Consider the following 25,821-nt stretch of genomic DNA (forward strand, 5'->3'; position numbering starts at 1 on the left):
AATCTTTTTATCTACCTTTAATTTATTAATTGAAAGCAAAATTGATAAGAATTAGAAATGTTTTTTCTCTGCACTATTGGTATCTTCTTATTTTGAAATTGGTGATGTTTGTTCTTGTTAGTTTGTATATTTGATGGATTTTATTTTTATCTCTAGCACTATTATTAATTTTTTCATCTACATTTAAGCCCTTCTTGGAAGAGTTTTAAGCTGCTATCACTCTTTTTATGTATAATGTTGATATTTTGTTGATATTTCCTTATGTTGTTTTAGGCAGTTTTTTTTTTAATTAATGTGAAGAGTTTGATTTCATCTTTAGCTTTTTTTGTAGAAACATTCAAATTTTCTGTCTGCTAATTCTTTAGAATTTAAATGACAAACCAGAACTTACTCCAGAAATTATATTTCTTTAATTAAAATTTTTAAAAAATTATTTTGGCTACTTCTTTATTTTTTGTCACTTCAAGGCTGAACGTATAAGAAATTAGCCTTTTGGATGGTTGTTTGGCATAGTCTTCATGATGTCACTTGGGTTGCCTACATCCCATGTTTGAGTTCAAGTCTGGCTTTGCTTCTGAGTCCAGCTTCCTTCTGATGCACTCCCACGTGGGAGCAGTGAGTGCTCAGGCTCTCAGGTATTGCTACCCATGGGGGACACACAGAATGAGTTCTGGGCTCCTGCCTTTGGTCTGGCCGAGTCCTTGCTGATTGGGCATTTGTGGAATGACACGTGCCCATGTTAGAAAATATTTTTGTCTTACTGTATCTTTCTGCCTTGAAAATAAAAGAAAAAGTACTTTCTTGTGATCTTTTCTAAATGTTAGTCTGGATCTTAGGATGTATTTTGTGTTTCCCTAAGTAAATAATCATTGCAACATTCTGAATAATCCTTGACTAATATTCCATGTGGCTTGCCAGATTTTGGATTTTTTTGATGATAAATGTTTTTGTTGCTAACATCTTAAATATAAACCATCAGTTTATCTCCTATTTATTTGCTACTTTTTAATTTAATGTTACAAAATTTCACACTTGTCCTTTAGTGTTATTAATTATTGATGTATCTTGCTTTCCTTACTTACAGTAATGTTTCAATCTACTTAATTACTGCACTGTAATCTTAATTTATATACATTTATTTTATGTTTTTCTTTTGTTTATATAAGTCACTTACTTATGAGCCTCTAGACTTTTAGCTTCTAGATTTGAGATACAATGTTTAATTTTTTTTGTAATGATAGTAATTGGCTTATTTTAAAAAAAAATTTAAAAATTAGTTTTAAAAGCTCATTTAAAAATTAAGTCTACTAAACAAAAAATCTACGGAATTTGAGGTGCAGTTTTAGATATGCAGAAAACTCGAATAGCAAGTATAGTTCTTATATCTCTTCTTCCCACATCATAGTTTCCCGCTTAGTGATTTCTTATATTAATATGGCATATTTGTTACAATTGATGGGAAGTTCATTTTTAAAAAGTTATACTAATTACCAGGATGTGATATTTTCCACTACCTTCCTGTCAACTCTTTTATAATAAAGTTTACAATTACATGATCTGAATGCTTAACCACTTAAAATAATTTTGTTTGCCTTAAAACAGGATTATTTAGGTGGCTTTATGAAAAATTCCGCTATCCATTTGCTCCCATGTATGGAGGTTTTCCAGTGAAGTTAAGAACTTATTTAGGCGATCCTATTCCATACGATCCAAAGGTAACAGCAGAAGAATTAGCTGAAAAGGTGAGCTGGTTTTTCTGTAATATTAGGGCAGATTTTTATTTTTCAATTTTATGTAAAATTTATTTATCTCTTCTATAAGCAGATTCTGAGTCAGTGGTTCTCAACCAGTGGTGACTTCTGTCCCCCACGGGATGTTTGACGATATCTGGAAACATTTTTTTAATTGTCATCAAAGGGAGGAGTTGGGGATAGATGGTACTACGGACAGTTAGCAGGCAGCCATAGAATGTATGATTATCTACAAAATATGTTGGAATGCATTTTTACACATAGGTTTTTTGAAATACCAGACTAGAGTCTGAGAGGGAGGTCAGAATTGGTGATGCAGAGCTAGAGATCATTTATACTGACACAGTTGCTTAAGCTGTGAGATTTACAAGGCAGTAAGGGAAAGAAGAGCAGTGAGATTAGATAGCAAGCAATGGAACTTATTTAAGGAACAGACTAAGCAAGGAGAACAACCAAAGTTGACCAAAGGGAAGCTGGCAGAAAAGTCAGAAAACAAATCTATGTGAGAAGTCAATGAGTGATTTAAAAAAAAAAATTAAAAGTGGGAATTTTAAGTTTTAGTTTGTGAAGAAAGATAAAAGATCGACTTGCAATTCCATGGAGTATAAAATTACTCAAAGAAACCCCACCCTAATGTAATATTATTAATTCCCAACTAAAAGGGTAAAGACTGGCTGAAAGAATTACCAAAATATGACCCAACAATATTCTTCCCACAAGCTATGTACTTTGTCAGTGAAGGCACACCCAGACTAAAAGTCTGTAGAAAGATACTCCATGAAAATGAAAATCAAAAGATAGCAGGAGTAGTTATATCAGACAAAATAGACTTTAAGGGAAAACTGTTAAAAGAGAGAGATCATTGGATAATGATCAGAGATCAATCTAACAAAACATTTGACCATTATAAATATATATGCACCTAACATGAAAGCACCTAGTTTTATAAATAAGTGTTAAGAGACCAAATCTCCAGTCCAACAGTAGTAACGGATTTCAGCATCCCCACTTTCCTCAATACACAGAACAACTAGGCAGAAAAATCAGCAAAGACAAGTTAATCTAATCCATACACCAGTGGACCTAATGGGCATTTACAGCAAATTGCATTCTACTGCTACTGAATGTACTTTACATTCTTGTTCTCAGTGTATGGAACCTCAAGGATAGCGGCATAGGACAGATCATACATTACATTACAAGACAAATCTCAACAGGCCTAAAACAATTGATCAAGTTTCTTTTTCTGACTGTATGGAATAAAACTTGAAGCTAAAAGAAGAAAACTCCAGAAATTATGCAATACATGGAGAATGAACATCACGGTTTTAAGTGAACAGTGAATTGCTGAAAAACAAATCACAGGGAAGATTTAACAAGTCTTTGAAACAAATGAAAATGGAAATAAAACATATCAAGACTTAGGTGCCATGTAGAAAAAGCAAAAATATGAGGAAAATTTATAACATAGGAAACAAAAAGAAAGATAAGGTATCTTAAGGAACTAAAGGAACAAAATAAACCAAACCCCAAATTAGCAAAAAGAAAAAAAGAAATATTGAAAATAAAATAAAATAGGAATTTAAAACTAGATTAATTAAGATGAACAAAATGAAGAGCTCATTATTTGAAAAGATAAACAGTATTGATAAACTGTAACCCAGACTAACCACAAAGATGAGAGTGAAGGCTCAGTCCATGTAAACGGAGGTGACAATACTACTGATACTGCAGAAATTCAAAGAATTATTTGAACTTATTAAAAAGAACTAAATGATAACAGATTCAAAAACCTGAAAGAAATGAATAGATGTTTTTGAAGCATATTATGTGTTAAAATTGAATCCCAAAGACATAGAAGACCTGAGCAGACTAATAGCTGGTTATGTGTTTGAATCAGTAATAGTCTCCTAATAAGAGAAGCCCAGGGCCAGATGACTTTACTACTGAATAGGGCCAGATGTTTAAGGAACAGCCATTATTCTAAACAATTGAAAAGCCTCCAATATCCTAACTCCAAAATCCAATAAGCATGCAAGCAAAGAAAGACCAATATAGACCAATATCCCTTATGAACGTTTTGTAAACATTCTTAACAAAATACTAACAAATCAAATACAACGACATGTTAAAGAGGTCATCCGCTGTGTCCGAGTGCAGTCTATCCCAGGGATTCATGGATAGTTCAATATAATGCAAATCAGTTTATTAACAGAATGAAGGGATAAAGAAATTTCATTGCCATCTCAGTAGGTGCAGAGAAATGCAGAATCCACGGAGAAACGACCTAGCACAGCACAATAAAGGCTGCAGATGATGGGGAAGGCTATATGTGACAAGCCCACAGTCAACGTCTTACTGAGTGAGAAAAAGCTGGGAGCATGTCCTCTGGGACCTAGAATCAGACAAAACATGTCTGCAGTCTGAAAATTTAGCCAAGCTATTAGGCAGGAGAAAAAAAATAAAAGATTACACAGATGTGAAATGAGAAAGTGAGATTTTCCCTGACTTAATTTGGCATGTTATATATAAATATATAGGGAACCAAAAGATTCTACCAACAGATTATTTCAACTGTTGAGGTCAGTAAAATTGGAAAATACAAAATTAACTCAGACAAGTCAGTGGCTTTTAAACTTAAAAAATTTTGTTTTAATTTTATTTTTATTTGAAAATCAAATGTACAGAGAGGAGGAAAGACAGAGAGGAAGAGCTTCTATCTGATGGGTCACTCCCCAAGTGGCCACAGCAGCTGAAGCTGAACCGATCCAAAGCCAGGAGCCAGGAACCTCCTCCACGTCTCTCACGCAGGTGCAGGGCTTTTGGCCGTCCTTGACTGCTTTCCCAGGCCATAAGCAGAGAGCTGGATGGGAAGCAGGGCTGCCAGGATTAGAACTGGCTTCCATATGGGATCCCAGCCCTCCCCAGCAAGGTGAGAACTTTAGCCACTAGGTTACCGCACTGGGCCCAGCATTTTTTAAATTATCATTTTAGCAACAATAATCTTACTGAGAAAGAAGTTGTAAGAACAATCCTCTTCATAGTGTCTACCAAAAAAAGTAAATACTTTGGGATAAACTTAACTAAAGGTGTGAAAGACATGTACAATGAAAATTATATAACACAAACAAAAGAAGTTGAAGAAGACACATAGCATATGAAGACCTCCCTTGTTCATGAATTGGGAAAATTAATGCTATAAAAATATCCATCTTACCCAAAGTGATTTACAGATTTAGTTCAGTCCTCAAGAAAGTGCCAATCATAGTCTTTACAGAAATACAAGGAACATTACTACAATTCACATGGGAGCACTGAATAGCGAAAGTATTCTTAAATGCTAAATACTGGAAGCATCACAGTACCAAACGTGCCACAGGACTGTTGTAACCAGAATAGCATGATACTGGCCTAAACATCAACAAAGGGAGCAGGATAGAAGTCACAGAAATAAATCCACCGATCTACAACCAACTTCTCTTAACCAAGATACTGATGACATTCCATGGAGAAATGACAGACTTTCATAAATGGTGTTAGGATGTGGAGATTGCCCCCCGGATCTCTGCCTGCCTAGCCCATGTAGGAGGCCGTAGGCACATGGCACACTGTATCCCCAGGGGAACCCATGACAAGAGCCTGCTAACTGAGACCGCCCACATGGTCTGTTCCCTGGGCATGCAGCATTGGGAAAACTGGATTGCCACATGCAGAGGTTTTAAGCAAGACCCCTGCTTTTAAGCTACACAAAAATCAACTCAAAATGAACCCAGGATCTAAATGTGACCTAAAACCATGAAAATACTGGAGAAAAAAAAATTACGGAAATCATCCAACAATTTGACGTAGGCAACAATTTTGAATAAGACCCCAAAAGCAAATATACACAAACGTAGTTTGTGTAAACCTAAGCTGTTTAAAAGATTTATTTTTATTTGAAAAATTTTACAGAACGGGAAAGACAGAGAGTGAGGTCTTCCATCTGCTGGTTCGCTCCCCACATGGCTACCACAGCTAGTACTGAGATGATCTGAAGCCAGGAATGAAGACTTCTTTCCAGATCTCCCATGTATGGGGTACATGAGGTTAAGGACCTGGGCCATCCTCTGCTGCTTTCCCAAGTCAAAAACAGAGAGCTGGTTGGAAATGGAGCAGCAAGGTCACATGGTGACATCCATATGGAATACCAGTGTCACAGATGGAGAATCAACCTGTTATGCTACTGCCTGGGCCCCAAAATTAAGGTTTTGCGTAGCAAACAGTCAACACTAATAGTAGATTAAATGTTTACACATGTTTATCTGATAAAGGAAAGCTATCTAAAGTAGCTAAATAGCTCAAGAAATTGAATAGCAACAAATCAGTCCAGTTAAGAAATGGGCAAAGGTTCTGAAGACTAATTATTTGAAGGAAATATAAGTGGCTAACAAATACATAGTGTGTTAATATATGTATTAATATCCACAATGGTTATCAAAAAGTCAAGATAACATGTTTGAGAGGATGTGGAGAAATAAAACCCTGATACATTGTTGGCAAGAAGGCAGAGCAGAGCAGCATTTTTGAAAAACAGTATGAGATTCCTCAAAAACTAATAGCAAATCTTCCTAGTTGTCTCACTTCTGAGAGTATAGCCAAAGGAAATAAAGTCAGTGGATGAAGGAGACACCTGCACATGGTTTTTGGCAGCCCAATTCACAACAACAAACACGTGGAATCAACTTAGATGTCCATCAGAAGATGACCGGATAAAAATATATATACACAGTGGACTATTACTTGGTTATAAAAAGAATAAAATTCTGACATTTGCTACAAGATAGATGTGTTTGGAGATCATTGTATTGAGTGGAGAAACCAGACTCAGAAAAGACAAAATACCACATTTTCTCTCATATGTGGAAGCTAATATGTGAACGTCTAAATAGTAATATATGTTATAAAAAACGATTATCGTATTATTTGGTATATAGATACTTAAAAATGTTTCCTTTACTGAAAATATCTCTCTTATGTATATAATATATGTTTCATCCTTGGCTTTAATCTTTTTCATAAACTCCATGTTATGTGATATACATACATTTTTAAGAAAAGTAGCGTGTTTATGTCCATAATTACATGTGAAGCAAATGTTGCAAAGTTTTAAGATTCTTTATCCTGAAAAAAAAATGAGATTTTTTTAAAAAAATATTTTATTTGAATGGCAGAGTTATAGAGACAAGGAGAAGGGCTGAATCAAGCTGAAGCCATAAGCCACGAATTTCATACATGTCTCACATGTGGGTTCAGGGGCCCAAGTACTTGGGACATCTTTGAGTGCTTTTCCAGGCACATTAGCAGGAATCTGGTTCAGAAGTAGAACAGCCAGGATTCTAGCCAGCACCCTTGTGGGAGTGCAAGCACTGCAGGCAATGGCTTGGGCAGCACAGCACCAATCCCAAGGATGTATTTGGATTATGCCTTTTGTGTATATGTATATGTATACATTCGTACATGCATACATGTTTAATCTGAGTTAAACAGTTTTCTTAATTATAAAATACATAAATCTACCATTGTAACTTTTTTTTAGCATATAGCCTTTTGCTTTTAAGCAGTACGCAACTTTGAATAAGAGACATCTAGATTTTTATCTTACAAAATGATCTTGACATTGTAGAAGACTTTTTCCTGTTATGTGATCTTAGCATTCTCATAGATGATTAATTGACTATACACATGAGAGTTCTGGGCTTTGTGCTGTAGTACTTATGCTAGTATCATACTCTTTTTATTATTGTAGCTTTGTAATATCTTTTGCATTTGGAAATTTTTAGTTTTATTCTTCTTTTTGTAAGATTGTTTTGAATATTTGGGGTCCCGTGAGATTCTACATGAATTATATGATTTTATTTCTCTCCCTGTGAAAAATGCCACAATGATTTTGATAGGGATTGAATTAAATCTGTTGATTACTTTGAGTAGTCTAGACATTTTAACCATATTAAGTCTTCCATTCTGTGTATTTAGCTTGCATGTTAACATTTGTTTATCGTTTTTATTTTCTTCAGCAATATTTCATAGTTACCACTTTACAAATCTTTTTCTTCCTTTGGTTAAATTCATTTTTAATGATCTTACCTTTTTTGGTGCTACTGTAATTGAGACTGTTCTGTTACTTTCCATTCCTGTTGTTCACCATTGGTGTATAAAAGCACAATATTCTGTGCTGATTTGGAGTCTTGCAATTTTGTTCAGTAGGTTTCATTCTGTTTGTGCATATGTGTGTGCTTGTGTATTTAAACTTTAGAATTTTCTTCACTAAGGTCATGTCACCAACAAGTTTAACTTCTGCCTTTTCATATATAGTATGATTTATTCTCCATCTCTACCATATAAAATAGATCTTGTTTCATTGATTAACACATGAGGAACTAGGATGATTCAGTCATCTTTGATAGGTTAACTTCTATAGACTCCTAGAGGTTTGTGACTGTAAAATCCTTTTCTTACTGGTTGTTTTCTCAAGGATCAGCTGCAGTTTTATGCATGCCTGCTTTGCTTTGAAATTCATACTGAACACAGAGGCCTGTGGGATGACACTCACTCCCACCAACATCTTAATTGACCAAAGCAGTCTCATAGCCATCCTTCATTTCTGTCAAAGAGGACCTAAAATTTTCCCAGAGAGGGGCCTGATAGGGAGAAGAAATAAATGACTGTAATACAACTTGCCGTATGGGAACTCACCAAGTTGAGTTATTAAGAAAAGGATGTGCAGCTGAAGCAGCTGTGTCTTAGATGGGCAACTGATAGGGTAGAAGTTTCATAAAGGCCACATTCATGACTCGCATGCCCCCTTGTCTCCACTTGTTGTACTGGCTCATCAAGTAGATGCCCTGTGAAACCTGTCCTGCACCTGAAAGTACAATGGCCTGACAGCAGCTTTCAGGAACAATGCTGTTCCATATAGCATGCCTGTCCTTTCCTCCTTGGTGAAGCCTCCTAGGCGCTGCAGGGGCCCACACCTGGCTGAGACCGGACTCTCTCACATTGCTGCTGCCCAACACACTTTGTTGTTAATCTCACGTTTCTTTGCTGCTTCCTAACATAAGCATTCTCCTTTAGGATAGAATTGACTTCTATTTTGTCTGCTTTTCCCTGCCTATTTATTAGTGTTTAAGTGGGTCAGAACTAGTTAGCAATGCTTTTTTTTATAAATATGGTCTATTTTTATGTCAAAACAGAAAGTAATGGGAAGGAAAAGAAACCTTGGCCTGGAAGTTTTAATGTGTAGTCAAATACTCACTATTTGACTACACATTAGTATCACTTTAGATGGTATATTCTGTAAGTTTATTTTTTAATCAAACTAAATTTGAAATCAAGGATATTAAAAATTTTCCTTTTATGAATATATTGTCATGATTTTCCAGTCTTTTTTGTTCATTTATAAGCATAAACTACAGCATAGTAATAACTCCCGAATTATCGGAATTCAAAATTATTAGCATATAAGTTAGTATTTATATATAGGCAGGAAATATTATTTTAAGTTAGGAGAGACAGTTCAGGCATTTGATTGTAGAGATGAGTACTTTTTTTTTGAAAAAAAGATTTATTATTTTTATTGGAAAGGCAGATATACAGAGAGGAGGAGAGACTGAGAGGAAGATCTTCCGTCCGATGAATCACTCCCCAAGCGACCACAATGGCTGGAATTGAGCCAGTCCGAAGCCAGGAGCCAGGAGCTCTTCCAGGTCTCCCACGTGGGTGCAGGGTCCCAAGGCTTTGGTCTGTCCTCGACTGCTTTCCCAGGCCTCAAGCGGGGAGCTGGATGGGAAGCGGGGCCACTGGGATTAGAACTGGTGTCCATATAGGATCCTGGCGCATTCAAGGTGAAGACTACTACACTATCGCACCGGACCTGAGATGAGTTATTTTTTAAAAACTGAATCTACAGTAAAATATGCTGTTGTAACATCTGTGCAGGAAGGGTGCTTGCTGGGAGTTCTCAGTCTCTGTGGTGCTGTGTCCGTGTTTTCTCTGTCCCTGTGCCTTTCTGAAACTACACACTCTCATATCCATCCATCTATAAACGAGTACAGATTTATCTATATGCACATGAACTATTATTGTGGAGAGGAGATGAAAAGAAGTGGACATTTTTGAGTCATCATCAGAAGAAAAACGATTTGGTGCTTTTGATGAGTTGGCTATTGTGAATGGGAAATAGCAGTTGTTAGGAAGGAACCCTAGGTTTTGGCTTACTTGGCTAGATTCATGCCAGTCTTTACTGGAATACGGAGAGAACTCATCAAGGAAAGGATGAGGGAGAGGGAATGTTAGTTTGGCCTTAAAGTGTGGGTACCTTTAAAACACTTAAGGGAAACACTGTTGAATACACCAAGCTGAAGCTTACGGGATTATAGATGAAAATTCGACTCATCAGCAAATAGTAGAAATAAGAGCTGTGGAAATGGAGGGGACTTCTGAGCCTTTAGAGGTTCCAGTCAATGCCTGGCTTAGGGAAAATGAGTCTGCAAAGGAAGATGTGAAAGAACTGTGTGAGAGATATTGGAAAGTGAGGAGAGGGTGAGGTTCCAGAGCCGCCAGTGCTATAACAAAAGGGTGAAGACTAAAGAATGCCCACTGGGTGACAGAGCGGATCATTGGTGATCTTGTGCTTTCTGATTGAACAATCTGGGTATTCACTCCAAATTCTTCCTTTTACACTTTAGCATAACAGTTAGATTTTGTGCTTTATTATTATTAGTGTCTTTTTTTTTTTTTTAAGTGTAGAAGTCTTATGCAGGCCAGCTCTGGAATTTATACCCGAAACTCCAGCCAAGTTGGCCAACTCACCCTTGCTTAAGCAGTTATTTGTTTTCCTCATGCTCCTTCCTTCTTGGTGTCTTATTGGTCCTCATGAGGCAAGCTGTGTCTTTGGCATGTGTCTTCTCCATTTACTGTCCACCTGGTGTCTGAACTTATGAGAACACTTCCTTTTTCAGATAACGTGTGTTAGGATTATCTCACATTTAATTACTTTATACTTAATTCTTAAAAATAATTTATGAACTCCTAAGGATTAGAAGCTTGTTTCACTGAGGTTGTGGTTTCCAGTGTATCTAATTTGTTTTTAATGAAATGAATATAACTTTGGAAATACAATAATAAACTTCAGGGTGTTAGTTGTTAGTGACTGTGCTCAGTATCTGAGAATGTCATTTTATTTTCATCAAAACTTTTTCATAGTGTGAAGTAATTCCTGTTTTTGCAGAAGTGAAAATTCATTTAGAAAGACCTTTCTAAACTTTATCATTAGGTTAGGGCTTACTAATTTATAGGGTAGATGTAAAAAATGGATTCTATCTGTATATGCATGTAGCATATACATGCATAAAAACAATTTTAATTAGCCATAAATGGATGTAAAATAATATGGTTTGTGCGGATGGCATTGTGCACAGCTGGCGAACCTGCTCCCTGAGATGCCAGCCTCTCGTGCTGGCTCCTGTTTGAGGGCTCGTTGCTTCACTTCCAGTCTAGCACCCTGACAATGCACCAGAGGAAGTTGTAGAAGATGGCCTAAGTGCTTGATTCCCTGCCCCCTACATTGGAGACCCTTGGCTGTTCGTCATTTGGGAAGTGAGCTAGTAGATGGATGAGCTCTCCTTTATCTCCCCCAGTTTTATAATTCTTTCAAATAAGTCATTTATAAAAAAAAGGTTTAAATTTCTTACTGGGAGACAAATAACTTTACCTAATTTCTCAGTACTTGTAATTGACTTTTCCATTTCTGTGGCTTTATAAAAATTCCCGTTAAACTGTATTGAAATTATAAGAATGGACTAAAAGATACTAGTTTATATTTTCTCTCCTTTACTTTTCCCTGCTAGGTTACTAGTACGAGTGCTTGGTATATACCCGTATGGTGATAAAACAAAAATACACACTGTAGTTTGTTAATATCTAGAAAGAATGGGACCTTTCATTTGCCTGTCAGAAAATCCCCTACTGCTTTATCCTTCTGATTTTCTTTCTTCAGCTCCTTTTAGTGTCATTGTGTGCAAGACATTGCTGTGCTGAATGATGGAGAAATACTAACAGCTATTGTAAGGAGCTTATGGCCTTTAGAAAATAACCATGTGAATGGACAACTGTAATTCAAGGCTTAATAAAAGAAGAAATACACTGTTGTTGTACTGAGAAGGAAATCATGATTTCTGAGGGGAAATGAGGGCTGAGTTATGGACTACTTCTTGAAAGTAGCAATACATAAAAGTCATCATGAAATAAATGATCATTATTGATAACTAAAAAAATAATGGTGTTTCCTTTGTTTTATTAATAGACAAAGAATGCTGTTCAAGCTTTGATTGATAAGCACCAAAGAATACCAGGAAACATCATGAGTGCTTTGTTAGAACGTTTTCATAAGCAGAAGGTCAACTAGAAGATGACTTTATATGTTTATATTAAGATGTTTGCATCTGCTGTACTGTCTCCTAAACTTTATAGGCCCTGTGATTAGTGTTTTGTAAGAATCATGTTGAAAAGCATCTTTCTTAGAATTTGTTTAAAATTATATTGTCAGTTTTGTTTTTGCAATCAGTTTTGTCAAATGTAAGACATAATTTATTACATGCCTAATAAGTTAAAAAAGTGATGGTATTTAATTTGTAAATTCTGATAACATATGAAAATAGGGTCCTTAGAGTTAAGTTTTATTACTAGTTTAGGTGAAACACATTCCTGAATTATGCATCTAATTTCTGTATTTGTTTAATGAGCTCATTTTGAGAGATGGAATAAACTAGGTTATAATATAGTTGCTTCAGCTAGAGAACAGAAGACTTTTATCTCACCCTAATTCTCCTCATGGCCTTGGGCAAATCATTTAATGTTTCTGTGCCTCAATAATTCACTTTTTAAGAACATGGCAAAATTGTGGTGAGGAGCATTATGTTATTTGTGTTTGCTATGATTGATAACTATTGAACCAAAATTATTGTTATTTAAACAATACCAAAATCCTTTAGTTGTGTATTTATTTTGTCCATCAGAACCATAAATTATTCCTTCAGGTATAATGTCCAGTTGCCAAGCACAATATATAAGACGTACTGTTTTTCAAATTGAATAAAAAAGAAATTAAGAAATGTTACATTTGTTACTGTTACAATGTTTTTAACCACGAGCTGGTAAGTTAACAGTATGAGTACATGGTGTGCTTAGGATATGGCATTAAATACTGCAAGGTTCAGAATTGCTCTCATGTTCTGCTACTGCTCCTATTAGTTGCTGCTTCTGGGCTGAGGATCATGGCTTATTCCATTAGACTTTGCAGCCAGTCAGATGGTGGTTGTTCCAATAAAATGTACTTGAATGACAGATTTATATGAACACAGTGCTTTCTGAAAAATTGACTTTTGATGGATTGCCTCTGAAAATTAGTTTTGAAAAGTATTTAAACAAGGAAACTGTCAGACATCTAATGCAGTTTATCTCCTTTTTTTGATGTTAAATTACTTGAGGTTTTGTATAGATTTTTGTATTACAAGTGTATATTTATGTTATGTGTAATATATATAAAACTACAAATAAAAATAATTTTGAATTTGTTCTCTTGTGAAATTGAATATTTTTAAAAATTTAATCCATTTTTTTTACTTTGTGAATTTCTAATCTGTAATCATATTCTTTTACCTAAGCCTTGATGAATAAGCCTGACTTTCCAAAATAATAAATACAGTTTAAGTTTCATTGAAGAGTCAATTTGCACTTTTTTCTCACTACCAATAAGTGGTGCTTTGTTCAAAATTGATATTTCCAGAGAGGAGAACAGGGGAGATGGGAGGGAATTTGGAGGCGGGGGGAGAGAGCCCACTGCCAACTAAATTATATCAAAAAACAATAAAATAAATGAATAAATTGATATTTTCCTTAACAGTGAATAAACAATCATAAATGAGTGAGAAAAATCATATTTAGGAAACTTTTAGTTTTAAAGACCAAAAGAAGAACATTGATAATTTATGTATCAAAAGCTATTGGCTTTATGGTATTTGAGCTTTGCTTTAACTAAAACTTTTTTGTTCCCTGATACTCAGACTAACAGATGACTTCCTATTAAATATCAGTAAGATCATTATCTTTGCCACTTGAATTTAAATACTGTTTTTTTTTAAATTTTATTTTTTAAAATAATTATTACATGGTTGATCAGGGTGGGAAGAATCAAGGTTTAGGGAAAATTGGGTGAATTGCCATTTCTTGTTTTTCCTGAGGGGAGGGGAATAAATACTGTTTTTAAGAGTCAGGGAATACAACTAAATATAGAAATAGAAGTAATGCTCAAAAGGTCTTAATCTTTTGGGGGACAGTATTCACAGTTGGAACGAGCTGCAGGCATACTGCTGACTGCAGGAGCATGAACGTGGCACACTTTAAGAGAAAATGTGCCAAGCCCTTGTGTAGAAGTTGACATTTTTCAAATAACTTCAGACTAACAACCTTAAAATAATGGTGCAAAACATCCCTTTATACTTTCCACCCAGGTTCGACCACAGTTAATGTTGTCACATTTATTTTGTTCTCTTCACACTCCTTGTCTTCCCTCTCTCTCTTTGAGTATATATCTTTTTTTCTTCTTCCTGAACCATTGATAGTAAATTACAAATAGCATGTCTTTTTGTTACTTTGACTGTGAGGTCATCCATTACAGAACACGAACAATGATGGAAATCCGAAGATTTATTGTTCAGATAATGCTATAAATTTCACTTATTGTTTCAATGGTATAATTTATTCTAGTTTTTCTTCCTGATCTGTCTTATTTAGCAGGATCACAAATTGCATTTAGTTTTGTATCTCTTTAGTCACCTTTAACCTAGAATGATTCCTCAATCTTTTTATCTTTAAAGATACTGTCCTTTTTGGAGAGAATGGGCCTTATATGGTAGGTAAGTCCTCAGTATGTTTTTACTGATATTTCTTTATGATTCAATTCAGGTTACGCGTTATTTGAAAAGTATAAGAAGTTTGTGGTGGCTTTCTGAAGAGAGACACGGGAAACAGAAACCATTAAGTTTTGGAGACTATTGATTTGGACTAACCTCTTAGACCAGACCTCAAATACTAAACTAAAAATACAACAGAGTCGCTCGTGTGGGAGTACTCCAAAAAGTTCATGGAGAATAGAATTGAAAGGTTAAGTATTTCTGTGCAAAAAAAAAACCTTTGAACTTTTTAAAGAACCTTTGTCTTAAGGTACTATAAAACCAAACTAAAACTAGGAACCCAGAGCAAGTACATACAGCTGAACACACTGGCTCCCTGGGAGGGACGCAAGCTCAGTGGACCTTTAGGACCACCCCACCCTAGAGGTTAGGGTTTTATTTATTTATTCATTCATTTATTTAATTTTATTTTGGTAATCTTTGCCTAGTTGATGAGGGCACAAAGGATCAAAGGCTACGGGAAAGTGGGTAAGACCATTGTTTCCACATTAATATTATTATTTGTTTTTTCTGTATCTGGGGTAAAGGAAGAGATGAAGGGAAGAACACCATCCAGCCTCCCACCCATCTCAGGTCCCCGATGTGGGGCATACTCTGAGGGTAACGCTCATGTATTGTTGATAGTTCAACAGGTCTGAATTGTTGCCGATCTTGCCGCTCCAAGAACGATGAAATCTCTTCCAAATGCACTGGCTGACAGTCTTCATGGTTAGGGTTCTGAGATTAGCAGTTCAGTTGGAGGGATCCCCAAAGTAACTTCATCTGAGGTAATCCCAGACCTGATTCTTGTGTGTGCTTGCCAGTACAGGGTCCGGCACAGTCCATCACCCCAATCAGTTTATGCACATGCTGGTCATTGCAATTGCTAGGTTAGTTCTGTTTCCAGCCCTGTCTTCCACGCGAGCCAATGGGTGTTGCAGTCCAGCCTGATACTGCCCACTTCATACTCGTCCCTCACGCAAACCAGTGGGAGCTGCAACTTAGTTGGGCAACTCCCCATAATCCCCATCAGGCTTGCCCCCTACCCTAGTTCCCATGCTCGTCATGGTGTATTGCAAATTTGTTCAGCCTGTCCCACATCCCATTTAACTCTCGTACATGTCAATGGGCATTGAAGCCTAGTGCAACCCAACCTAACCTGCCCTATTATCCAGCCCACACATACTGGTCAGTGCTGTTCTGTCAAGCCTGCTATTGCCCCAATCCTGTTTTCCAATATTCTCCAGTGGGAGTGGTAACCTGAAGGAAGCGCCCACTATTTCCCCAAGATCTGGCATTGGGTGAGGTTAGGTTTTTTGACCCACATGTGTGCCTGTAGCTGGACCAGATGGCTCCCCTAGAAGGCCCTGGATGCCCTGGGTACCAAAGGTGCTGGACAAAGTCCCTCGGGCTGCCTGGCGGCACACCCTCATGATTAGAGGTTCTTGATTTACAGAGGAATGATGGGATCAGAAATGACCTGTGTTTTTTATGCCAAGGTTAGGAATTACAGCTGAGGAAATTCCACAGATGAGTCCACGACGTGTTATGTAAGTAGGGGACTGACACCAGATTGGTTTGGAGGGGAGAACAAGAGTGAGAGAGGTGGGTCTGATAGCAGAATCTGTAGGGAAAAGGTGGGCTCACCCCTGTGGAACTACACTCTGTTGGCTTGCCCAAGAACAGTAGATGGTGTTAGGCCTTGCTGGGGAGCTAAGGGGGCACTCCAGCTGGGTTGGGATTCCCACTGTTAAGAATGAGAGTAGGATTGAGGGCAGCAGGCATGTCTGTACATGGCTACAGTCTGCACCGCATGGGTGTGCACTGGGACTGTGGAGTGACAGATAGGGTTTGACTCCAGCCCCCACTGGTACTTGTGAGAGCTGTAAAAGCTACATCGACCTGTCACGGTAATCTAGTAGCTTGTCTTGCATGTACCAGGATCCCGTATGGGTGCTGGTTCGTATCCCAGCTGCTCCACTTCCTGTGCAGCTCCCTGATTGTTGTCTGAGAAAGCAGTCAAGGACAGCCCAAAGTCTTGGGACCCTGCATTCGTGTGGGAGACCCAGAAGAGGCTCCTGGTTCCTGGCTTCATATTGGCACAGCTCTGGCCATTGTGGTCCCTGGGGGAGTGAATCAGCAGACAGAAGATCTTTCTCTCTGTCTTTCCTCCTTTCTGTATATCTGACTTTTCAATAAATGATTAATCTTAAAAGAAAAAATAAAAAAGAAAATCACAACACATTTCTTACATGAAATTGAAATAAAATTCATAGAAAGATAAATGGGAAGAAAAATGTTCAGGTCTCCCACTTCGTGATAGAAGCCCAAACACCTTGGCTATCTTCCACTGCTTCTCAGCAAGGACTCAAACTGACACCCATATAGAACGCTGGGGTTGTAGGCCTTGGTTTTACCAACTATACCACAGTGTCAGCCCCAGGTCAATGAAGTTTTCCTGCCAGTCTTCCTTTATCTCTTCTCTTTTCCCAAAAATTAAAACATAGTACTAATGCCTACTCATTATTCACCCATGTACCTTAATTGTTGTTCTTATTTTACTTTTCTTTTTCATTCTTCATTTTGGTAGATTTTTCAGCACCCTAATTTTTACTTTGGCTGTGTTTGTTATTTAATACACAGCCATTGCTTTATAATTTCATTATATTTTGCTTTTTCTTTTTTGTAAGTTTTATTTGTATTTTCACAAAAAATATGCCTCATCCAATCTAATAGCATCTTTTTGTTTGATCACATTTTAAGTCCTCTCTTTATTGGAAGTGTCTTATTTATTGGAGAAGTTTTAAATGTCGGATTCTGTCGTGTGTTCTGTAATTAACTCAGATTTCTGAATCATTTCATTTTTCACCTCCAAGTCATGTGTAAGCCAGATCTGGGACCTTTTTATTTGCCACAGCTGGGGAGAGGAAGGTAGCATTGATAGCTATTCAGTATAGGCCAAAGGTACTAATAGACACTCTACAATACACAGGACAGCATCACACATCTTCCGGCAGTGCAAGGTTTAGAAATCCATGACACATTGGTTCTTTGGGTGATTTTTGAGTTTGAATCTGAACTTTTATGAGGAACTGATAGGCCTAGTGTTTTTTGCAAGGTAGAGAGACACACAGAGCTGTCATCTGCTGATTTATTCCCTGAGTGAGCAACCTTAGGCGAAACACCCGTCCTAGACAGGTCTGCTTAACATTTGCTTTCCCCTTAGATGATCAACTGCTGCCACTTGCCCAGGGACATTATCCTTCCTGGAATAACATTAAATTCATTTCTCAACCTGTGCGATTTTTGGACCTCATGTTAAGTTTCTATTTGCTCTACCTATCCCAATCCAAATGACAAATGCTCAAGGTAAATTTGTGGTTATAGCTCATTCTAAGAGGGTTTTTTTTTTCTTTTTTCAGAAGCATCAAGATCAATAAGTTTGTCCCTTCTGCATCATGAGCCTTGTGAGGCTGTCTGGCCTCTGCCATCACAGCTTTATGGAGAAGTCTCCGTTAACTTTCTCTCTGGCACAGATGTGGGCTTCTCAGTTTTATCCTGTGTGATATGCAGTGAAGAAAAATGAACCTAGCAGATGAGAGAGTTTGAAGAGAAGCAGATACACAAAGGGAGTTTAAAAAATGTGGGAACAGAATGAAAAGAAATTCATTTAGGAGCAATGTATGTTTGAGTCTCATGCATGGCTTCATTCATAATACACACTTTTATGGACTTTTAGAAGACGCTTTATATATACTCTTATGCTATTAATCAAATGAACTCATTACAAAGTGGCAAATGATTTTATAGGACAAAAAACTTGTTGATACTAGCTCTTTTTAAAAAATATGCATTTATTTTTATTGGAAAGTCAGATATACAGAGAGAGGTAAATACAGAGGGAAAGATCTGTCTGCTGATTCACTCCCCAAGTGGCCACAACAGCTGGAGCTGAGCTGATCAGGAACCAGGAGCCAGGGGCCAGGAACCTCCTCTAGCACTCCCCCTTGGACACAAGGTCCTAAGGTCTTGGGCTGTCCTCCACTGCTCTCCCACACCACAAGCAGGGATTTGGATGGAAAGTGGAGCAGCAGGGACACAAACTGGAACCCACGTGGAATTCCAGCAGATGCAAAGTGAGGTATAGCCACTAGACTATTACACTGGACCTAGTAGGGACTATCTTAAACACTATGCAAAGCTCCCAGCACTATGAGTGACAGAAATCAACGTATGTGCACTGTGATGGGATATCCTAGTAGGAGCACAACATCATTTATGTAGCATTTCTGCAAAAAACAACAAACAAAGTCTGGCTTGTGTTTGTCTCAGAGAGAAGACAAAGTATAGAGCATTGGTTAAACTGATTTGGGGACTTTTTCCTTCTATAAAATTTTGCGGTTGTAAATTTGACCTTTTACTAATTTTAATTGATTTTGGGGGGAAATCATTTATTGTTTTTATGAAATACATATTTCCATGAATTTTCTAATTGTGCAGATCAACGTGGAAAAAAGCACAGAGATCTCAGTAAGAAAATGGAAGAAGAGACAATTATGGAAAAGGAAAAACAGATGACCAAAAGCATATGAAAAGGTGCTCAAAGGCCTCAGTTCACCCAGAGGATATTAACATTCACCACCTTCCCTTTTCAGATAGTTTCAAGGCAATAATGATATATTATATTAGACGGACACAAAATTGGTGGAGAAAGTGAAAGCTTGAAGTGAAGGAGGGATATAGGAAAGCAGTGGTATTGTTGAACTGAAAGGGGTGAGTCTGCAGCTCTACACAGCCGTTAGTACCTAGTGATGTGAATATCTGCGTACACACTCATCAAGCAGTTGAGCTCCTGGACACACACTCCAGAAATATCACCCACCCTTCCGTAAGGAGAGCTGGAGGAGGACTCATCCCACTGTCAGTTGCAGCAAAGCACAGCTGATGGTGGCCTGATTGTTCAAGTTGTAAAAGTGTGGATGCCTGCAAAACACTTGGAAGAAACTGACTGGAGGTAAACAGAGTGGATTTTAAAAACATGTTGAGTAAATAAAAAATAAGAAATGCAATGAATTATGCAATACAGGCATTTTAAAATAGCCCCTGGTTTGCAAAAAAAAAAAAAAAAAACATGCAAAAAAGAAAAGGACACACACTGAACGTATTGGAAGAGTTGATTGTCTTTGCCAAGTGAGGCCTGGGGGCTGGGGCACAGTCTAACCATTGCGAAGGTAACTTGTTAGTGAAACCCGATGTCCAAATGTAGTCTCTGCTTTCGTTCTGTGGTGTCAATGCCCAAATGAAAGCCTTTCCGATTCAGTTTCCCCAAGATGTAAACCTGAGTTTTGTTTTTCTGGACTTTGATGACTTTCTCTTCTGCCTGTTCTCCTCAACCCTGTTTTTCAGGTCATTTGGAACCTCTGTTTCAAACCTTTCTGCTTTCTGCTATGTCATTCCATACTTCCTGCTGGCTTCATTCTCTGAGACCATAAAGACTCAATTTTCCTAGGTATAGAGCTACTCAATGCTTTCAACTGGGGAATGAACCAGCATAAAGGAGTTATCTTACCTTCTCTGTGTGTTTCTGAAGCCAGGAACCTGGAGCTCCGTGTGGGCCTGCCACGTGGATTGTAGCCGTGCAAACGCTTGGACCATCTTCTGCTACTTTCCCAGATGCATTAGCAAGGATCTGGATCAGAAGCAGAACAGGTGGGTCTTGAGTCGGTGCTCAGACACAAGATTCTGTCATCATAGGTGGTATTACTTGCTATGCCACAATGCCAGCCCCAAAGGGGGTGTTTAAATATATTTTTCTGTTAGCAGTGGTGAGGTCAACACATCAGATGTTACACTTAGGAGATTTTGTTAGGCTCACAGATGCCCACAGGAGGGCAGATGCCATACAACAGGATGCTGCCTGCAGAAACTGTGGACAACGGTCTCGATTGCAGCTTTTGAGGGAAGTACTAGAAGAGACAGGGCAGAAGGGGGACTGGCTGGCTTGGCTCATTTAGTCACACTCTGGGATATAACTGGATGCCCATACAGAGAATGGCAGTGATGTCTGCAAGTCTCTACTCAGTTGGCTTCATTGCACCCTCAAGTGGCATACACATGGCACAGCCAGGATGCACATCTGTGTACAATAAATATAGAGAAAGGGAATTGGTGGAAAGCATAGCCTCACTCTAAATGGGAAGATGCTGCAGATTCAGGTGCCAGCAGTTGTTTTCTCTTTGTGTGGATTTGAGCAAATTGTATAAATTAATTCAGATTGCTCCCGTGAAAATGGAGGTACCAAGCATATTTGACTTGTAGCATTGCTAGGAATGAGTGAGACCATGTGCTAAACATTTCCATGATCATAATTTTTACTTCCTATTTGGGACTTCCAGATTCTAATTTATGATCCATTTTCTCAGCTCAGGAATGGCCTGGAAGGCTATTATGCACTCCCTCAGCCCTACACCTAACCCACATACACATACATCCTGGCTCCTTTTCTCAACCTTCGTAGGCAAACAAAACTCTTCCCTCTTGGAAAACACTGAGGGCAAAGGATTTGGGGAGGGGTCAAGGAAATCCCAGAGGCTATGGAACTGTAATATAAACTAACTAAATAATTAATTAATTTAAAAATCCCCTTGCCTCTTGATGTTCCCTAAGTCTTCCCCCCTCAGGGCTTTCAGTGGGTTTACTCTAGTTTTGAGGAAATGGTCAACTTTACTTCTGTAGAATGCTAACACCTTAAAATTAAATATCAACCATTCAGATTTTTTTTTTACTATGAAATACCTGGATTATGATAAGTTTGTGGCAGTATGTAAGTACAAAGGAAAAAATTGTTTCCCACTACTTTCATTGCTCCAAAGTAGCCATTGACAATATCTTGGCATGTTTTCCAGGATTGTTGCATAGAAAACAAACAAAAATATAAAGGATATGTGTTTAAAGAAATAGAAGAAGAAGCCCATTGTTTCTGGAACATGAATTTTAACCTTCAACCTTGAGGTCCTGACCTTTGTGTTGCTCTGGGTGAAAGCACACACACACACACACACACACACACACACACACACACACACACACAATCAGAGAATGTGTGTATGGGAAAAATAAGCATGAACAAGCATTTGATTTCTTTCGGCCCTGAGCTGAAGCTGTCCCCTCTCATTCTCTGTTATCAAAGTCATCATCAAGGAAGGGACTCTAAGAAGGCATGCTGGCATGATGTGCCTGTGGACTGGGCCTGGGGACCTCCACCTGCACTTGGGTCCTGGGTGGGTGGGCAGGGTCCCAAGCCAGCATGCCGCCCTGCCAGAATATGGGGCTCAAGAAGCTGTGGGCTTGGGGGCTGTGCATTGCTCAGGAAAGGCAGTATGGGGATGTGTGTGGGGGTGGAACCGTTGAAAGAGTATGTTATCGATGAGGAATGATTTGTGGGGGACTTCTACCAAGCAGGCCAGTGCACTTACAGATAGATGAGGGGGCTGAGACAAATTAGTTTGGAGGAGGAAAACTGGAGAATCTTTCTGGCTCAAACAACTGCAAGCACCCACGTGGAAGACCTGAGCTGGAATAGTTAGCACTGACCACCGCCAACTGGTACACATGAAAGTTAGGGCTGGGGGGCTTGCCTGGTGGGTGTAGGTCACAGTACGCACTATGTCTGGGCAGGAAGTGGGCCATATTAGTCTGGGTCATGACACTAAATGGTATGTGGAATATGCTTGGTAGGAGTCTAGCACCTGCCAACATGAGTGATATCTGGGGTCTGGCAGTGGTAGGGTAACTTAGGGAACTCCCTTAGTGGGATATGGCTCTAGTTGTTGAGCATGTGAGTCAGGGCTGGGTGTGGGCTTGCAAGGTTTGTCCCTTATTGGCAGTTGTTTGAGCTGGCTTACGGGACCAGGCAGGGCCAGATCAAATTGTAACACACAGGCATGTGCAAGAATCAGGATGGAGTGCAGGCCATTCCAGGCTAAGCTGCCACACCTAACAATTTGCATGAATTCTAGAGATAGCAGTAGGCTGGGCAGGGCATTGCAGTAGCACTCATAAGCAAGAGTTGGACCTGGGGTGGGCCAGACCAGGCCAGGCTGCTGCATCAAATGACAAGGGCTAAAACTGGGGTTAGGCCATGTGGGTTGGACTGGCACAACCACCAGTATGCATAAGGTCTGTGGTTGCAAGCAGGACTAGTAAGGGAGCTAAGGGCATGCCCCTATTGGGCTGCAGTTCCCACTGGTGAGTGTGAGAGTTGGAAATGAGGGCAGAAGGGCTGAGCATAGCTGCAACGTCCCTTGGCACATATGTGGGTTGGGTCTTGGGTGTGCCAGACTGGACAAAGCTCCAGCACCCATTGATAAGAGCCAGTGTGGGGCGGGTCTGGCAAGGCCACAGTACCCACTGATGAATGTTGGGAATAGAAGTAAGCCACGTCAGGCTGAAACAAACACCCACCAGTGTGCATGAGGGAGGGGAGTTTGGGGAACTCTCCTATTAAGACAAAGCCCTGGCTAGTGAACATGAGAACTGAGGGTGGAAGCAGTCCAATTCAGGGTGGTCTACAGTAACTGTCAGCATACATGTGGGTCATATCTGGGGTGGGCTGGGCTGGGCCAGTCTGCAACACTTCCTGGCAGGTGTGAGAGCCAGAATAGGCTGCAGGCCAAGAGAGGTTGGGATGCAAGAGCTGCCAGTTCACAAAAGGATTAGGACTGGGGGCTAGCTGGGCTTTGCTAGCCTATAGTACCTTTTAGCATGAGCTGGGACTGAAGGCAGGCAGGGTGCAGCCAGGCTCCAGCACCTACCAGTGAATGCCAAGGTGGGAAGGGCCATGCAGATTGGACCGTAGCACCCACTGGCACACGCAAGACCCCAGGCTGGGAGTGAGCCTATGCAGGGGATGAGGAGGAGGAGCCGAGAAGCTGCAGGGGCTTCTCTGCATGGCCACTGCTCTCACTGTAAGTGTGAGAGCTGTGACTGATAATGGACTGGGCTGTGCAGGGCTGCAACAGTTGGCCTGCATGTGAGCTAGGTCTGGGAGAGGACTAGACTAGGTCAGGCAATGACATCTACTGGCACTTGCAAGAGCCAGGATAAATGTTGACTGGTTGAGCTTTGCTGTAGCATCCATTGGCAAGTGCTGGGGCAGGGTGCAAGTCAAGTCAGATTGGACTATAGTACCTTTTGGAAAGTGAAAGATCTAAGGCTGTGAGTGCGTTTAGTAAGGAAACTGTGGGTACTTCTCTGTTGAGCTGCGGCTCCCACTTGTGTGCATGAAAGCCAGGGCTGGGAGCAGATCAGGCTAGGCAAAGTGGCAGCACTTGTCAGTACATGTGTGCAGTGGGTTGTTGGGGTAGGGTGCACTGAACTAAGCTGCAACACCCATAGGAGTATATGAGGACTTGATGGTGATTTGGCATGGACCAAACTAGTCTGTTGTACATACTGATATGTGCTGGAACTGGGTCTGGGGGCAGGCCTGGTGGGGGTTATCAGGGATGCCTTCCATTAGGCTGCAGTTCCCATTAGTGTATGTAAGGGTCAACTCTGTGGCAGGTTGGGTTGACCTGGGCTGCAGTGCCTGTCAGTTTACATAGGACATAGAATTGAGGATGGAACTAATCAGGTAGCTACAGTGTGTGCACAGCTAATGTGGGTGATGGACTGAACAAAATCCTGTATGATTGGCACATGCAAGGTCTGGGGTCACCCCAGGTGAGGTTTCTTTCGAGGAGTTCCTCAACTGGACCACTGGACTCCAAACACTGGCCATGTGTGTTGGTACTGGGACTCCTCAATTGCTAATGCCTGTGCAGTGGACAGTATGCCCAGATGCATATTGGGGTATGTGATAGCCAGCTCATTTAGATTTATAGAAGGTGTTGAGTGCAGTGTCAGGAGATGGAGAACAGAATGGATTGAACAATTGACAAAAACTGTTATGGTGGGTGGATGCACTGGGGTGTACTTTGTCAGCCAATGGACCTTGGAAGTATTTTCTCAACCTTGGGACAATGAAATCAACAGCATCTCAGAACTATAAAAAACCACTCAAGCAATACCCTTGAAACATTCTCCACATTGGAGTTTCTAAGATGACATCAAGTGAATATCCCCTATCCAAGGGTACTGATGTAATCTGACAATTGGAAGTGGTCCTCTCCTTATCCCTCTCACTCCAGACACAGGAATAAAGGGAAAAAAAGGAAAATTGGAAGCATCTGTCCCACTCAACTTCCTCCATGCCTCAACACTCCTCACACAATTCACTGGTCCTCATGGGCATGTATCAACTATGTAGACAGCACCAATTAAAATAAAATAAAATAAAATAAAAAATAAAATTAGTGGAGCAGCAGAATCCAAAACAGTCTTCATAAGGGATACCCTAATTGTAGGCAGTGGCTTGACCCAAAATGCTGGCCCCCCAATAAATACAATTTTTAAAGATTTGTTTACTTATTTTATTGGAAAGTCAGATATACAGAGAGGAGGAGAGACTGAGAGGAAGATTTTCCATCCAATGGTTCACTCCCCAAGCAGCCACAATAGCCGGAGCTTAGCCAATCCAAAGCCAGGTATCTCTTCCAGATCTCCCATGTGGGTCCCAAGGCTTTGAGCTGTCTTTGACTGCTTTCCTGGGACACAAGCAAGGAACAGGATAGGAAGTGGGACTGATGGGAGTAGAACTGGTGTCCATATGAGATTCCGGCATGTGCAAGGTGAGGACTTTAGCCACTAGATTATCATGCCAGGCCCATAAAATTTTTAAGTTAAAAAATTCAGGCTCAATGTGATGGCATAATTGGCTAATCCTCCATCTACAAGCACCAAGATCCCATGTGGGTGCCAGTTTGTGTCCAGGCTGCTCCACTTCCCATCCAGCTCCCTACTTGTGGCCAGGAAATGCAGTGGAGGATAGCCCAAAGCCTTGGGACCTTGTACCCATGTGGGAAATCTAAAAGAAGATCCTGGCTCTTGGCTTTCAAAAAAATGGGAAGTGTATAGGCTCTGCCGTGATTCTAAAATTTAGTATTTTAAATTATTTGTGAAACCTGTCTGGTTGGGTTGTTTTG

General features: G+C 39.5%; 1 protein-coding gene across 2 annotated transcripts in view; it reads left to right on the forward strand.

Annotated features, from left to right (window-relative positions):
• TMEM68 (transmembrane protein 68) overlaps positions 1-13,358 on the forward strand; it is a 37,003-nt gene extending 23,645 nt beyond the window's left edge. For both annotated transcript variants that reach the window (XM_040972558.1, XM_040972557.1), the window contains exons 7-8: positions 1,603-1,742; positions 12,091-13,358. In XM_040972558.1, coding sequence (XP_040828492.1) covers positions 1,603-1,742; positions 12,091-12,192 — 242 coding nt within the window. In that variant the 3' untranslated portion in view covers positions 12,193-13,358. The remainder of the gene's footprint in view (positions 1-1,602; positions 1,743-12,090) is intronic.
• The last annotated feature ends 12,463 nt before the right edge of the window (positions 13,359-25,821 follow it).

The sequence above is a fragment of the Ochotona curzoniae genome, unplaced genomic scaffold, assembly GCF_017591425.1.
Source record: "Ochotona curzoniae isolate NIBS_2020 unplaced genomic scaffold, NIBS_Ocur_1.0 contig_2318, whole genome shotgun sequence".
Classification (NCBI taxonomy): domain Eukaryota; kingdom Metazoa; phylum Chordata; class Mammalia; order Lagomorpha; family Ochotonidae; genus Ochotona; species Ochotona curzoniae.